General features: G+C 40.4%; 1 protein-coding gene across 10 annotated transcripts in view; it reads right to left on the bottom strand.

The window, feature by feature from the left end:
* PALM2AKAP2 (PALM2 and AKAP2 fusion) overlaps window positions 1-10243 on the bottom strand; it is a 473479-nt gene extending 463236 nt beyond the window's left edge. For 6 of the 10 annotated variants that reach the window (XM_081526404.1, XM_081526305.1, XM_081526316.1 and 3 more), the window contains exons 1-2: window positions 9664-9938; window positions 8148-8219 (exon numbers count right to left, since the gene is read on the bottom strand). In XM_081526404.1, coding sequence (XP_081382530.1) covers window positions 8148-8194 — 47 coding nt within the window. In that variant the 5' untranslated portion in view covers window positions 8195-8219; window positions 9664-9938. Of the gene's footprint in view, window positions 1-8147; window positions 8220-9663 lie in introns of all 10 variants that reach the window. The other 4 variants (XM_081526345.1, XM_081526427.1, XM_081526416.1 and 1 more) reach the window with 3 other exon arrangements.
* Window positions 10244-14342: the final 4099 nt, after the last annotated feature.

Raw genomic sequence — 14342 nt, 5'->3', positions numbered from 1 at the left:
AAAGAATTAAAACTGTTTTTAAAAACTGCCATGAGTGTTTATGTAGAAAAAAACTATGAAATCTGAAAAAAACATCAAATCCATGAAATAAGTACAAATTTAGCAATATATGTAAAATCTGTCCACTGAAAAAATTTTAAGTATTGTTGAGAGAAGTTAAAGAATACAGAGATAGAGTGATATATATTAATACCATCTTTACAGATTGGAAAACTCAATATTGTTAAGATCAGATCTCCCCTCAAAATGCCATTTGTTGAACTGTGCAAGACTTGGATATAAGTTGGACCAAAAAGACTTGTTGCAACGTGAGAAGTTTCTTCCAACATTTTAAAAAGTTTTTATGAGAGTGGGGCAGGGAAACTAATTTATTTCCTTTAGTTCTACGAGACTGAATAAAAGCAAAGGGTAAATATTACAGGGAGAGAAAAGTCAACTACTTGTATCTACAATAGATAAAAGTTTTTCTAATTATTAGCATGGTCTGCAAAGAGCACAGGTATCCTCTGATTTCAGAACTCTGCTTCCTTAGGCCCCTTCAAATAGAAGTAAAATAAAAGTGAAATCGCTCAGTCATGTCCGACTCTTTGCGACCCCGTGGACTGTAGCCCACCAGGCTCCTCCGTCCATGGGATTCTCCAGGCAAGAGTACTGGAGTGGGTTGCTATTTCCTCCTCCAGGGGATCTTCCCAACCCAGAGATCGAACCCAGGTCTCCCGAATTGCAGGCAGATGCTTTAACCTCTGAGCCACCAGGGAAGCCCCAGATAGAAGTAGGAAGACCAGAATTTGGAATGGTAGGGAGAAAACTCCTAAATTTGGTGGGAGATTATACCAGTTCCTTTCCAAATGTTTTTCCCTCTCCCAGGATCCATGAGGATATAGTGCTCAGATGGTAAAGAATCTGCCTAAAATGCAGGAGACACAAGTTCGATCCCTGGGTTGGGAAAATTCCCCTGGAGAAGGAAAGGGCAACCTACTCAAATATTGCCTGGGAAATCCTGTGGACAGAGGAGACTGACAAGCTACAATTCATGGGGTCACAAAGAGTCAGATATGACTAAGTGACTAACACTTTCACTTTCATGTTATAAATAAATAGAGTTAAATTACTAAAGGAAGAAAGCAAATCAAAGGAGAGGAAGAGAAATGTTTCTCCTATGCTCTTCAGTCAGATACTCGATTCAATCTCATTTTCTCTCACTAACACAGCTTTTGCCCTGACAGTTTATGGCTACCTACAGAACATATGAAGCAGTGTGTGTGTGTGTGTGTGTGTAAATTACGATTCAAATAAAACAACATTCATGAATCTCAGAGATCTAAGTGCTCTGGAGGAGAACATTAATATATTGTATATTATGGTTATATTTGAACCTCCTCTGATGCTATGCCAACAGCCAATTCTTCCAACTACCCCTTCAACTTTCCCCCTTTCAAGATTTTTCCAGGCCCCTCCCAAGGGCACTTAAAAGCCATCTTTATAGCTTTTGTTCTGAAACATACCCATTCAGTCTTCATTCTGAGAAGTGGCCAGTGTTCTCATGCTGAAATCAGGAGAAATATCTCAGACAGCCAGAATGGCTGTTGCAGAAAGTGTAACACATAAAACTAAGATCTTGTTACTGTACAGCACAGAGGACTATACTCAGTAGTTTAAGGGAAAAGGATCTGAAAAAGTATATATATATACACATGGTGTGCATACATGCTCAGTTGTTTACGACTCTGGAACCCCATGGACTATAGCCTGCCAGGCTCCTCTGTCCATGAGATTTCCCAGGCAAGAATATTGGAATAGGTTGCCATTTCCTACTCCAGGAGACCTTCCCTACCCAGGGGTTGAACCCATGTCTCTTGCATCCCCTGCACTGGCAGGTGGATTCTTTACCACTGGCGCAACCTGGAAAGTGATTCATATATGTATCTTTGAATCACTTTGCTGTGCACATGAAACTAACATAGAAAAAAAAAAAGAAACTAACATAGAACTTTAAATCAACTAGATACTTCAATATTGATATTTCCCCAGCAAACTTGATCTCAGCTTATGCTTCATCCAGCACAAGCCTTATATAAGTCTGCATAGAAGTTAAATAAGCAGGGTGACAATATTCAGCCTTGACATACTCCTTTCCCAATTTGGAACCAGTCCATTGTTCCATGTCCGGTTCTAACTGTTGCTTCTTGACCTGCATAAAGGTTTCTCAGGAGGCAGGTAAGGTGCTCTGGTATTCCCATCTCTTAAAGAATTTTCCACAGTTTGTTGTGATCCACACACTCAAAGGATTTGGCATAGTCAATGAAGCAGAAGTAAATGTTTTTCTGTAATTCTCTTGCTTTTTTATGATCCAACGGATGCTGGCAATTTGATCTCTGGTTCCTCTATCTTTTCTAAATCCAGCTTGAACATCTGGAAGTTCTCGGTTCACATACTGTTGAAGCCTGGCTTGGAGAATTTTGAGCAATTTCCTTGCTAGCATATGAAATGAGTGTAATTGTGCAGTAGTTTGAACATTCTTTGGCATTGCCTTTCTTTGGGATTGGAATGAAAACTGACCTTTTCCAGTCCTGTGGCCAATGCTGAGTTTTCCCTATTTGCTGTCACACTGAGTGTAGCACTTTCGCAGCATCATCTTTCAGGATTTGAAATAGCTCAGCTGGAATTCCATCATCTCCACTAGCTTTGTTCATAGTGATGCTTCCTAAGGCCCACTTGACTTCACTTTCTAGGATGTCTGGCTCTAGGTGAGTGATCATACCATCGTGGTTATCTGGGTCATGAAGATCTTTTTTGTATAGTTCTTCTGTGTATCCTTGCCACCTCTTCTTAATATCTTCTGCTTCTGTTAGGTCCATACCATTTTTGTCCTTTATTGAGCCCATCTTTGCATGAAATGTTCCCTTGGTATCTCTAATTTTCTTGAAGAGATCTCTAGTCTTTCCCATTCTGTTGTTTTCCTCTATTTCTTTGCATTGATCACTGAGGAAGGCTATCTTATCTCTCTTTGCTATTCTTTGAAACTCTGCATTCAGTTCAGTATATCTTTCCTTTTCTCCTTTGCCTTTCACTTCTCCTTTCCTCAGCCATTTGTAAGTCCTCCTCAGACAGTCATTTTGCCTTTTTGCATTTCTTTTTCTTGGGGATGGTCTTGATCACTGCCTCCTAAACAATGTCACGAACCTCCATCCAGAGTTCTTCAGGCACTCTATCAGATCTAATCTCTTGAATCTATTTGTCACTTCCACTGTATAATCATAAGGGGTTTGATTTAGGTCCTTAATGTCCTAGTGGTTTTCCCTACTTTCTTCAATTTAAGATTGAATCACTGCAGATGGTGACCGCAGTCAAAAAATTAAAAGATGCTTGCTCCTTGGAAGAAAAGCTATGACAAACCTAGACAGTGTATTAAAAAGCAGAGACATTACTTTACCGACAAAGGTCCGTGTAGTTAAAGCTATGGTTTTTCCAGTAGTCATGTATGGATATGAGAGTTGGAACATAAAGAAGGCTGAACACCAAAGAACTGATGCGTTTGAACTGTGGTGCTGGAGAAAACTCTTGAAGAGTCCCTTGCACTGCAAGGAGATCAAACCAGTCAATCCTAAAGGAAACCAACCCTGAATATTCATTAGAAGGACTGATGTTGAAGCTGAAGCTCCAATACTTTGGCCACCTGCTGTGAAGAACTGAGTCATTAGAAAAAATCCTGATGCTGGGAAAGATTGAAGGAGGAGAAGGGGATGACAACAGAGGACGAGATGGTTGGATGGCATCACTGACTCAATGGACATGAGTTTGAGCAAGCTCCGGGAGATGGTGAGGGATAGGGAGGCCTGGCATGCTGCAGTCCATGGGGTCGCAAAGAGTCAGACACGACTGAGTGACTGAACAACAAAAAAAATATTTCAATAAAACAATTTTTTTAATAAAATTTTTTAAACTAAAATCTTTTATCTCACAATTGTGTAAAACGAGGTCCTAACTTTGTAACCAGATCCAATGTGTGTTCACAAAAGAAGAGAGTCTTTATAATTTACACATTTGTAAGTTATATTTGTTAAGTACAAATGTGTACTAGCTATTTAGAACATTTAATCCCAGGTCTCCGTGTACCCTACTTAATTTTATCTTTGAATTCAGTTTGGCAGAGAAAACCCCTAAATTTATATATGAGAACAATGGCAATGACGTATCTATTACAAGCTGTGAACACAATGTGTTCTTCCCAATTATATAGTATTTAACTGCAATGACAAAAGGATAATTGAAGACCATTTCAAAATTATGAGGAGTTGTAAAGCCCAACTGGACTCTTTGAGCTTGAGAGACATAAATTTAGAGCAGAGATTAGATGGGCCTTTGGAGGAGTATGTGTGACAGAGAAAAGGAGAGATTCAATCTTCTTTTTAAGCCAGCGCCCAGAAGAAAAAAAGATTTATTCTTCTAATTTCATAATTACCAAGATATAATTTACCTATAGCCGATTTCTTTCAAGATCTTTTGCCAAATACTACAGATTTTTAAAGAACATGATTCTTGTTTGTGAACTAAAGATATTATTGTGACACAGGCCAAGACAGGATGAAGTGTTGGCTAGTAGTGGGCTGGTATGGACAACAGTCTTGTCACGATAAGAACAGGATGGACCTGATGACCAAGGATTCCCCTCCCACAGGAGGAAGGCTATTCCATGGCTGAGCACAGGCTCAGCCCTAGCGGATTAACAAAACAGAAATATACTCCAAATGTTGCTATTCATGTGAAAGATGCTCTGTTTCCATGACACTCACAACCTCGGTCCACCTCTCGCTCACTCTTCCCCAAGGAGTCCCTCGGTTGAGTAGTGAATTTGGAGGCAGGACTTTGACATGCATTATCCTGCCTCTTTATCTCAGAAGTGGGCCAGGTCATTGGAAACCTGTGGCTTGCTGAGCCCCTCCAGAGACCCTCCCAAAGGTAGGGTCCAGTGGAACCTGAGGCAGGAAGGTTAAGTCTGTCCCATGCAGGGATGCAGCTGCCTCATGGACATCTTCTACTAAACTATGGACTCCACCTTGGCCTTTATCAGTATCACAAAGGTGATATTTCTGTCTTCTGCCTATTGATTTTTTTGGTCTTATTTTTCAGTTTGTTCAGAACTCTAGCAAGTCATAGAAGTGCTATGAATTATACCCTCTTAAAGAGGTGCTATGTATTATATCACAGTGATCTCACGTTGAGACCTCAAAAGACTTTGAAGAAGGCATAATTTTTATTCATCTTACAGATGAAAATTGGAGGATCCCAAGGATTAAGGGACCTAGAGTCAACCACTGCTCACTTGTTCACTGAGTTTTATCACTGTTAGTCCTCTGATGGGAATGTGATTCTTCAGTGGGGTGGATGTGAACCTACATCCACCCCACTGAAGAGACAGAACTGAGGTCTTTCAGAGTGATGGTAGCGACTAGAGTCTCAGAACCCATGATTACAGAAGGATACGTTAGGCTTCACAAAGGTTATCATGGTATCTGCCTCTCCTTAAGCATTTCAGTCTTCTCTGTATTTATCTTCTCTGCAGTGCCTAACTTCTTGGCAGCCTGATGAGTTGGACCACTATGCACTTTTTAGAAGCAAACATTTATTGGCCTTTCATTCAATCCGTAAGTATGGATTAGCATCTGCTTTGGTTCCTGTTGGAGGTTCAGATGGAGAATCTGTTCCATGCCTCTCTCCTGGTTTCTGGAGGCTGCCAGCAATCTTTGGCATTTTCCTTGGTCCTTGTAGCTTCACAACTCCAAGCTCTGCCTCCTTCTTAACATGACCTTCTCCCCTGTGTCTCTGGGTATCAAGTCTTCCTCTGCCTTTCTCCTCTAAGGACATCCAACATTGAATCTGGGACCCGCCCTAAGTTCAGGATGATCTCATCTTGAGATCCTTACCTTAATAACATCTGCAAAGACCCCTTTTCAAAATAAGGTAATGTTCATAGGATCTAGGGGTTAGGATATGGGTGTATCTTTTGGGAAGGATGCCATTCAGCCTATCATAAGAAGGAAGTTCAGAAGTAAAGGCAAGAAATCAGAGGAGAAGGAAGAATATTTCATCAAGGCCGGAACTTCTCCATTTAGTGTGAAATACACAAGGCTACTTGGTCAGAAGTCCCCAGGAACCTGGCAGAGAAACATGTTCTCATGCAGCATAAGGTACTCCAAACAAAAGATCAAGTGTTAATTGTCACTGACAGCAGCAGAAACCAAAAATCCATAGAAGTTTTATTTAAACAATCTTGAAGGTTCTCTTGATTTAATAATGTAACAGTTCTTTTGCTCTGCTGTGACATTTTTTGACATCGATAATAGGAACATCAAAAAGAAATGCAGTATGTGAGAAGTGTTTTAGACCAACTCCAGAAAGTGTGAATAAATACATATTCATTCAAAAAAAAAACAGATCAAGTGAGCTAAAAACCCACACATGGGGTCAACCTTGAGTGGGGCAAAGGCATTGGCCTGGGTCTTATCCAAGGTCCACTCTTACGGAATTAAATGACCTTAGTCAAATCTTTTTTCTCTCTCTGGATCTCAAAGTCTCCTTTTATAAAGTAAAGTAATTGCCCTAGGACAATTTTAAGTCCCATCTACACAAATATTTCATTATTCTATACATTCAAAAGCCACAGATGTACTTAGACAATTATATGAAAAGCATATTTTCGGTAAAAGATGCAACTGTTTCATTATCTAGTGAACCATGTACAAAATGATATTTTTCCTAGAACAAGCAAAGCAACATGGTCCAGAAACATCAGAACAGCACATATTCTGAGAAATGGTTCCATTTATACCATTCAGGTCACTAGCATGCTGGTCATTAGAGTTTACAAATTACATTTTGAGCTACATTAAACTGCCAGACTTCACTATAAATCAAGGTGCTTCTCATTAAAACACACAGAGGCCTGGCATGGATGAAGGCTCCCTAATGGTCTTGACTAGTCTGAGAGAATAAAGTTGTATCAAATCACTCTGTGTTATCAATCCTGTTAAATTTTTCATTTGGGAAAATTACCCTGAACCACTACGATGATGTTTCACCAGAGTGAGAGCAAAGCATGCTTCAGATTAGCGTTGTTAGCTTGGTCACATATCGCCCTTAGACGCTTCTGTTCCCATCAGAAATTCGGAGTCACCTGAATTCTTTGAACAAGACTTCCACTGGGGATGAGGAAAGCAGTGTTCATTAAACTTAATCTTAAAAGCTCAAGAATCATTATGGTGTTCAGTGAAAGTGAAATTCACTCAGTCATGTCCGACTCTTTGCGACCTCATGGACTATACAGTCCGTGGAATTCTCCAGGCCAGAATACTGGAGCGGGCAGCCTTTCCCTTCTCCAGGGGACCTTCCCAACCCAGGGAGCGAACCCAGGTCTCTCACATTGCAGGCAGACTCTTTACCAACTGAGCCACAAGGTGTTCAGAGTGGCCCCCAAATCACGATCCATCTATTATTCAGTGACTAGAAGGAGGCATACCATTGAGGACATATACTGTTTGAGGACAGCAATGGTGTTTTTGAACTATGCATGTAAGAAGTCTAAAATACTTGGCTCTGAAATTCAAATCTCAACCTTTTCAGCCTTTTCTTCTTCCCTCTTCCTTCTCAAGCTTTCATTCCTTTCAAAAATCCACCATTTCCAGAAAAAAAACCTCCATCTGCCCCAGCGCTCTTTGTCATGGTGACCTTTAGTCTGTCTTGTTCAACCTGTCTCACCATTAGGTCTATATATATCTTCCCCCCATTGGATCATAAGCTATCTGCAGGCAGGAATCATTATCTGTTCCATCTCTATATTCCCCAGTATGCCACTGCTCCTAGTGAAATGCCTGCCATGGCTTATTACACATAAACGCTAATGATATTTGAATTGCATTGCTGAATATGGGTAATGCATACTCGCAAGCTTATTGTATTAAATGACAATTATATCCTTGACAGGCAATAAATAATAAATGACATCTATTAGATAGAATTCTGCTAGAAATTAGTGAGGACTCTCTCTTTCTTATCTGATAGGATATTACAAAGCTAAGCAGATGGTATTTTGAAGACATTCTGACTTAATCTAGACATTATATCATATGGATATTTAAATTTGAATTTACTGGGCTCCTGTATCATGGGGAAGTCTGCGTGTCCTCAAAGAGTCCATGGGAGAAAGAAGAGACAGTAAATGCCTGAAAGCAAAGCAATGCTTTTGTTAGTTTCTTCAAACCAACAGATATTTACTGGAGACAACGTATGAAAAAAGCTGTGCTAACCACCAGACTAAATCACATTTATTGTTAATTATTTGAAATGTACTTAATATTCATGTAACTGTACATTGAAAAGGTAAGCTTTCTATTTGTCCCATACTTATCTTTCTTTTGCTTTCATTATTGACCAAATCTAGGGTGGGATAGAATTCAGGGAATTCATGAACTTGTATAGGGAAAAAAATGACATATTTATTTTCACTAATTTCTAACTGAAATTTCCAGTTATGAATGTAAGTCACAAACCACAGTAGGAGAAGCAGTACCTCTGGCTTTGTCACTAACAGAAATCACAGATATTTTCACTGTTGCAGATATATAGAAATAACTGATATACTCATCACTTAACTGTAGTTATTTCATCTGCTGTTAGGCTTGGCATTTAATGCATGAATAAAAAGTACATGACTTACTATACCATATTTTAAAAAATATTTTAATGGCTATATTTCAGTGTAAATGTTTCTAAATTTTGCATTCCTACACATTCTATGGGATTTTTTAAGGAATCCATAGGCTTCATCAAACTGCCAGAAAAATCTGTGGTACCAGAAAAAAAAAAGGTTTAAGGACCTTGATCGATGCCTTAATAGTACTTATTCTTGGCACACAACTGAGATCTTTCTCTGGGGTAACTTTCAAAGGCAGGCCTGAGCTTTGGGCATAGCTGCACATGGACTGTTCTCCTGCTGTGGCCCAGTGATGGGAGCAGATGTGAGAGCACGGTCTGTGCCTGCCCCTGTGTGACTGTCCCACTCTGCTCACCCAGGAGAGAAAGTGGGCCTGGGAGTGTGGAAGTGTCCCTCTGCAAGGGAGTCCGGGCCTGTCTGTGTGCGACTTGGCTTCAATAACAGAGAATGGAGTTTAAACATAAGCTGCACCATTTGAATCAAAACCAGACCACACACATCGCAGGAAGAAGCGGCTCAGCAGACCCAGGTGTAGCCAGAACCACCTGGGCATCTTGGTGGACTGTAAGGCAAATGTGAGTCATCGATGAAAATTGGTTAGCTCCCAGAAATAAATGTCAATAAAATATAAAATAACATCAGCACATAAAGAGTTTAAAACATTCTTTCTTCTTGCCTGAATCTAGAGAGAGGATTACCACTCCATTTTACAGATGAACAATTCAGAATGAACAGGGGGACTTTACCAAGTCACACAGATAGTAAATGAAGCAGCCTGCCAAACATAATTAGCGGAGGGACTTCCACCTCCAGCAACAATATTTCTCATTGCCAAGACCATCTTCTTGCCCAAAAGTAATGAAACATTCTTATCATCAACCAGAGGAGTTTCTTAAACTTGGGAGGGGGTCCATTTTTAAAACGTGGGTCCAATTGTAATGGAGACTGCTTACCTCTGAGTTCACACACCCATAAGCCAGATGACTGTTGAGCTTTAGAATTCTACACTGTGGGGTTGTTCTGGCTCTTCCAGCAGAGCATGAAAAAGTCAAGTATAATTAGTCTAAATCCTATAAAAGTGGCTTCTGAAATAAATAAATAAATAAAGTGGCTTCTGAAGCCTGGAAGTTCAGGTACTTTCCAAACTTCACAGAGTATAACTCAAGAGTTGCCAAAGACAAAACTCAGTGGCAGGTATACATGGGTTCCTTTCCAAGAGGGAAGTGGCAGTTTACTTCCACCGATGAAGGGCAAGGTCAGCAACCATGAAACAGCAGAGAACAAGGGCATCTGGCTGGTGAAGGAACCAGCTCTTCACATGACTTCTTGTTCCACACACTGACTGTTCCCATTCTCATACCACTGGTCTCTTCGTGTGTCTTTGCTCTTGTCACTTCTGAAAACAGCTTCCCTCCAACCTGCTACATCTATAGGATGAAAGCATTTTCATTTAAATTAGTGCTGTCAACAGGACGCCCTCCACAGCCACAGCTTGGTAATGTGCAACCTGGAACACTCCCAGGAAGAAGCCTCAATAGAAAGCTGATGGAGTTCCAAAAACCTGGAGGCCTTGCCTCACATAACATAGACACAGTACCAGGAGGATTTTGGGGTGTCTGGCGATTTCTAAAATGATGCTCCAGAGGTGAGGAGAGACTTCTGTAATCAGATCAACCAGGGTCGATCGAAACCCTAGACAGGAATCTGCCTTTGCCATATTGCCTTTATCAGACTTCTCACCTCAAAAAACTTTACACGTTGAATCTTATGCTTAGATAAAAGATTTCAAAGCAAACATGTTATTACTTGCTGAAAAAAATATATTGATTCCCAGCCACCTCTGAATTAGCATCTGTTAAACTCATCAAGCCCTACCATCAGCAGTATAATTAAATTTTGGTTTACTTCTAGCTGGGGGGAAAAAAAAAGGCTACTATAACATTTCGGCCAACAGTGATTTCCTCTTCCCAGAACTTTAATTTCCTCTGTCTTTACCTTGTCTCTGCTGGACACTAGGAAGGCCCCAAGATTATCTCTGCTAGGCAAGTATAGGCCCTGAGAAATGGCATCTATCTGAAAATCATAATGATTGTAAATGAAACCCACCATTATCAGCTCCCAGTACCAAGTGCTTTGCGTCTCTTAGAATGAGCGTAAAGCACAGTCAACAATGATTAAAGGAACTGAAACAGAGATCCTTTCTTCATCCATTCTAAAATGAAATGCAGATCATGTTTATTTCAGGGGTTTTAAAAGATGTGAAAATTAAGGGTGAAACTCTGGACAAAGATTGTGTAAGGAACTTTTGCAGGGTAAGTAATAGGACCTGTGAAAGTAGTTGGAACCTTTTAAGTATTTAGTGCCCATTAATTCCCCCCACTGATATTTCATTCTATAAAAGGCAATGCATACAGCTGTTTTGTCATCCACTTTCAGCAAGGGGCATTGCAAGGAAATTCTTGTGAATTTATTGTGGGAACATGGAGCATCCATGAGAGAAATGTCTCTCAAGTCCTGGGCCTAAGAAAAACCATTTTCCCCTTAATAACTAGTTTCTTTCTTTCCTTTAGGCATTTTGAAACTTGCAGCCAGTTGCTTCTCTTTGTTCCAGCCACTGGCAAGACTGGAGTCAAATGTGCAGCCCACTTCTGCAACAATGAATGGAACAAAGTGACACATATTTGCCATGTCCTAATCCTGCTCAGCCTTAATCTATATTTTCAAACCTAATTTTCCTTTGGTCTTGATTCTATCACCTATTTCTTTTTATTCAATTCTATTATTAGAATAAATATCTATTAAATCATCTCAAAGCCTGTTTAGAATGAAGCTGTTTTTGCTAGGTTGCTCTGTTAATGTTATTAATGCTAATGGTTGTCTGCAGCAGTTAGGGGGTTTGAGGTAGAAGAGACCTCTGTCTTAATAAGATTGCAGCACTATTTCAACAGCCAGGACATGGAAGCAACCTAAATGTCCATCAACAGAGGAATGGATAAAGAAGATGTGGTATATCTATACAATGGGATATCACTCAGCCATAAAAAGGAATGAAACAGGGTCATGTGCAGAAACATGGAGGAACCTAGAGACCATCATGCAGAGTAAGTCAGAAAGAGAAAAACAATGGTATAGATGGACTTATTCACAAAGCAGAAAGAGAGACACAGACATGAAGATCAAACGTATGGACACCAAAGGGGGAAGGGAGGGTGGGATGGACTGGGGTATTGGAATTGACATACATGTGCTGCTGCTGCTGCTGCTGCTGCTAAGTTGCTTCAGTCATGTCTGACTCGGTGGACCCCATAGACGGCAGCCCACCAGGCTCCACCGTCCCTGGGATTCCCAAGGCAAGAACACTGGAGTGGGTTGCCATTTCCTTCTCCAGTGCATGAAAGTGAAAAGTGAGGGTATCGCTCAGTCGTGTCCGACTCTCCGCGAACCCATGGACTGCAGCCTACCAGGCTCCTCCGTCCATGGGATTTTCCAGGCAAGAACACTGGAGTGGGTTGCCATCACCTTGTCCACAGATACGTGCTGCTATGTATAAAACAGATAACTAATGAGAACAGAACAGCAGAAACTAACTCAACATTGTAAAGCAACTAGCATCCAATAAAAATAAAATGAAGGACAAAGCCAACATTATCCTTAGTCTAGCAAGAATCCTCTGGCCAAGTCAGATCTTACTGATGGTTAAAGCTGTCTATGATCCCTGCAGTACCATAATTTCACTTAAGAACTAAGGGATCAAAAAAAAACAATCTCCAATTTTCGTCCTATGAACCACAGAGTAAGTGATTTGCCAATAAATTTACCTGTTGCTCTCTAGGTCCACCCCTAGAAATCATTCTCTCTTCAATACTGATCTCACTTGCTTCCTTCTCTTGAGAATATAAATGTATTCAAGTCTTCCTCATGAAGAAAAGAATTCTATGATCCTACATAACCTTCTAGCTGAGGCTTCCCTAGTGGCTCAGATGGTAAAGAGTCCGCCTGCAATGCAGAAGACCCAGATTTGTCCCCTGGGTTGGAAAGATCCCCTGAAGAAGGGAATGGCTATCCACTCCAGTATTCTGGCCTGGAGAGTTCCATGGACAGAGGAGCCTGGCAGGCTACAGTCCATGGCATCACATTGAGTCGGACACGACTGAGCTACTAACACACACACACACACACACACACACACACACACACACACACGCACAACCTTCTAGCTACTGTCTGTTAGCTTTACTTTCAAAGTCAAATTTCTAGAAAGACTTTTGTGACCCTTACTTTGCCCCTCTCATTCATTCAACCCATGGGAATCTCATTTCTACCCCCATCATTCCTCTGAAATTTCTTTGCCAAAAATAATCAGTGTATAATGAGTACTCAATTCCAGCAATCAAGTCTTGGCACTCATCTTACTTAATCTTACTTAATACATGTGTTCAGTTTACATACTTGTTATACTTATAACTTATAGTACACTTACACTTGTATAATATGAAACATTTGACATTGTGAACCATTTCCACTTTCTTGAAGCACTTTACTTCCTTGGACTCTGAGATACCACTTTTCACATGACATTTTCCGTTCACTCCTCTGTCTCCTGTGCGTGTTCTTTTTCCTTTGTCTGAACGTAAAATGTTGGTGCCCCGTGGGGGTTTATCCAGGGCCCGTTGCTCTTCTTTCATTCACATCCTTGACTTCAACTGCTATATGTTTTTCAGGCCCATATCACTTCTGACTTAAAAGTCCAATCACACGGCCAAGTTTATTCCGGATCTATTTGAAAAGTCTTAATGATTATAATTAAATCTAAAAGTGCCTCACATCTTAATGATCTTAATAAAACACCACAGGAGCCTCAAACTCAGCAAGTACAAAAGTGAACTCATCATCTGTCACCTAAGTCTACTCTTGTCTCCTATAGTCCCTATTTTAATGGAGCTACCAACATTCAGCCAATTACCGCTTCTTTGTCTTGCAGTACTTTTCTCATTAGCTACACTCCAAGATTACAGTGGACAAACAATAATTCCTATTTTCTTCCCTGTTTTCTGGGCACAGCAGTCATTTAATATATGCCTTAAAATGAAAAAAAGTTGCCTGATTTTCTGGCTGTACAGTCAATTGAGCAGAGAGTGAAGGACGGGGAGAACTCTCTCAACCTTGTTCTTGGGATATGAGGCTCCTCCCTTTTCCAGAGGCAAAGCGTAGGTAGGACACTGAATTCTGCCCTCTTCCCAATCCTGTTGGCTTCATAATTAGTGGAAATTCCTTCCAGAGGGTGACAAAAGGTCTTCTGTCTCAATCTGGGGTGTTGATATTTTCTTTTTATCTTTTTAGTATCTTCTGGATACTTTAGTAAGACATTTTACAGAACAGATTGCCTTAGGAGGTGCTAGGCAGATATCACTTAACATGGGAGTCCCCCATCATCATTTCAAAAACGTATACAGCCACAGTGAAAGTGAAGACTATGTGACCCAGTCACAAAGGAAAAAACAGTCAACTGAAACAGGCCCACAGAAGACCCAGATACTGGAATTAGAAGACAAGGAGTTTAAAATAACTATGTAAATAAGTCAGAGGATCTACGGGAAAATGTGGATATAACGGGTGAAAAGATAAGAAAATT

Source organism: Giraffa tippelskirchi, chromosome 1, assembly GCF_054371585.1.
Source record: "Giraffa tippelskirchi isolate mGirTip1 chromosome 1, T2T-mGirTip1v1.2.pri, whole genome shotgun sequence".
NCBI classification, from domain to species: Eukaryota; Metazoa; Chordata; class Mammalia; order Artiodactyla; family Giraffidae; genus Giraffa; species Giraffa tippelskirchi.
The sequence above is the reverse complement of the archived record's forward strand: the minus strand, read 5'-3'. Positions and strand labels throughout refer to the sequence as shown.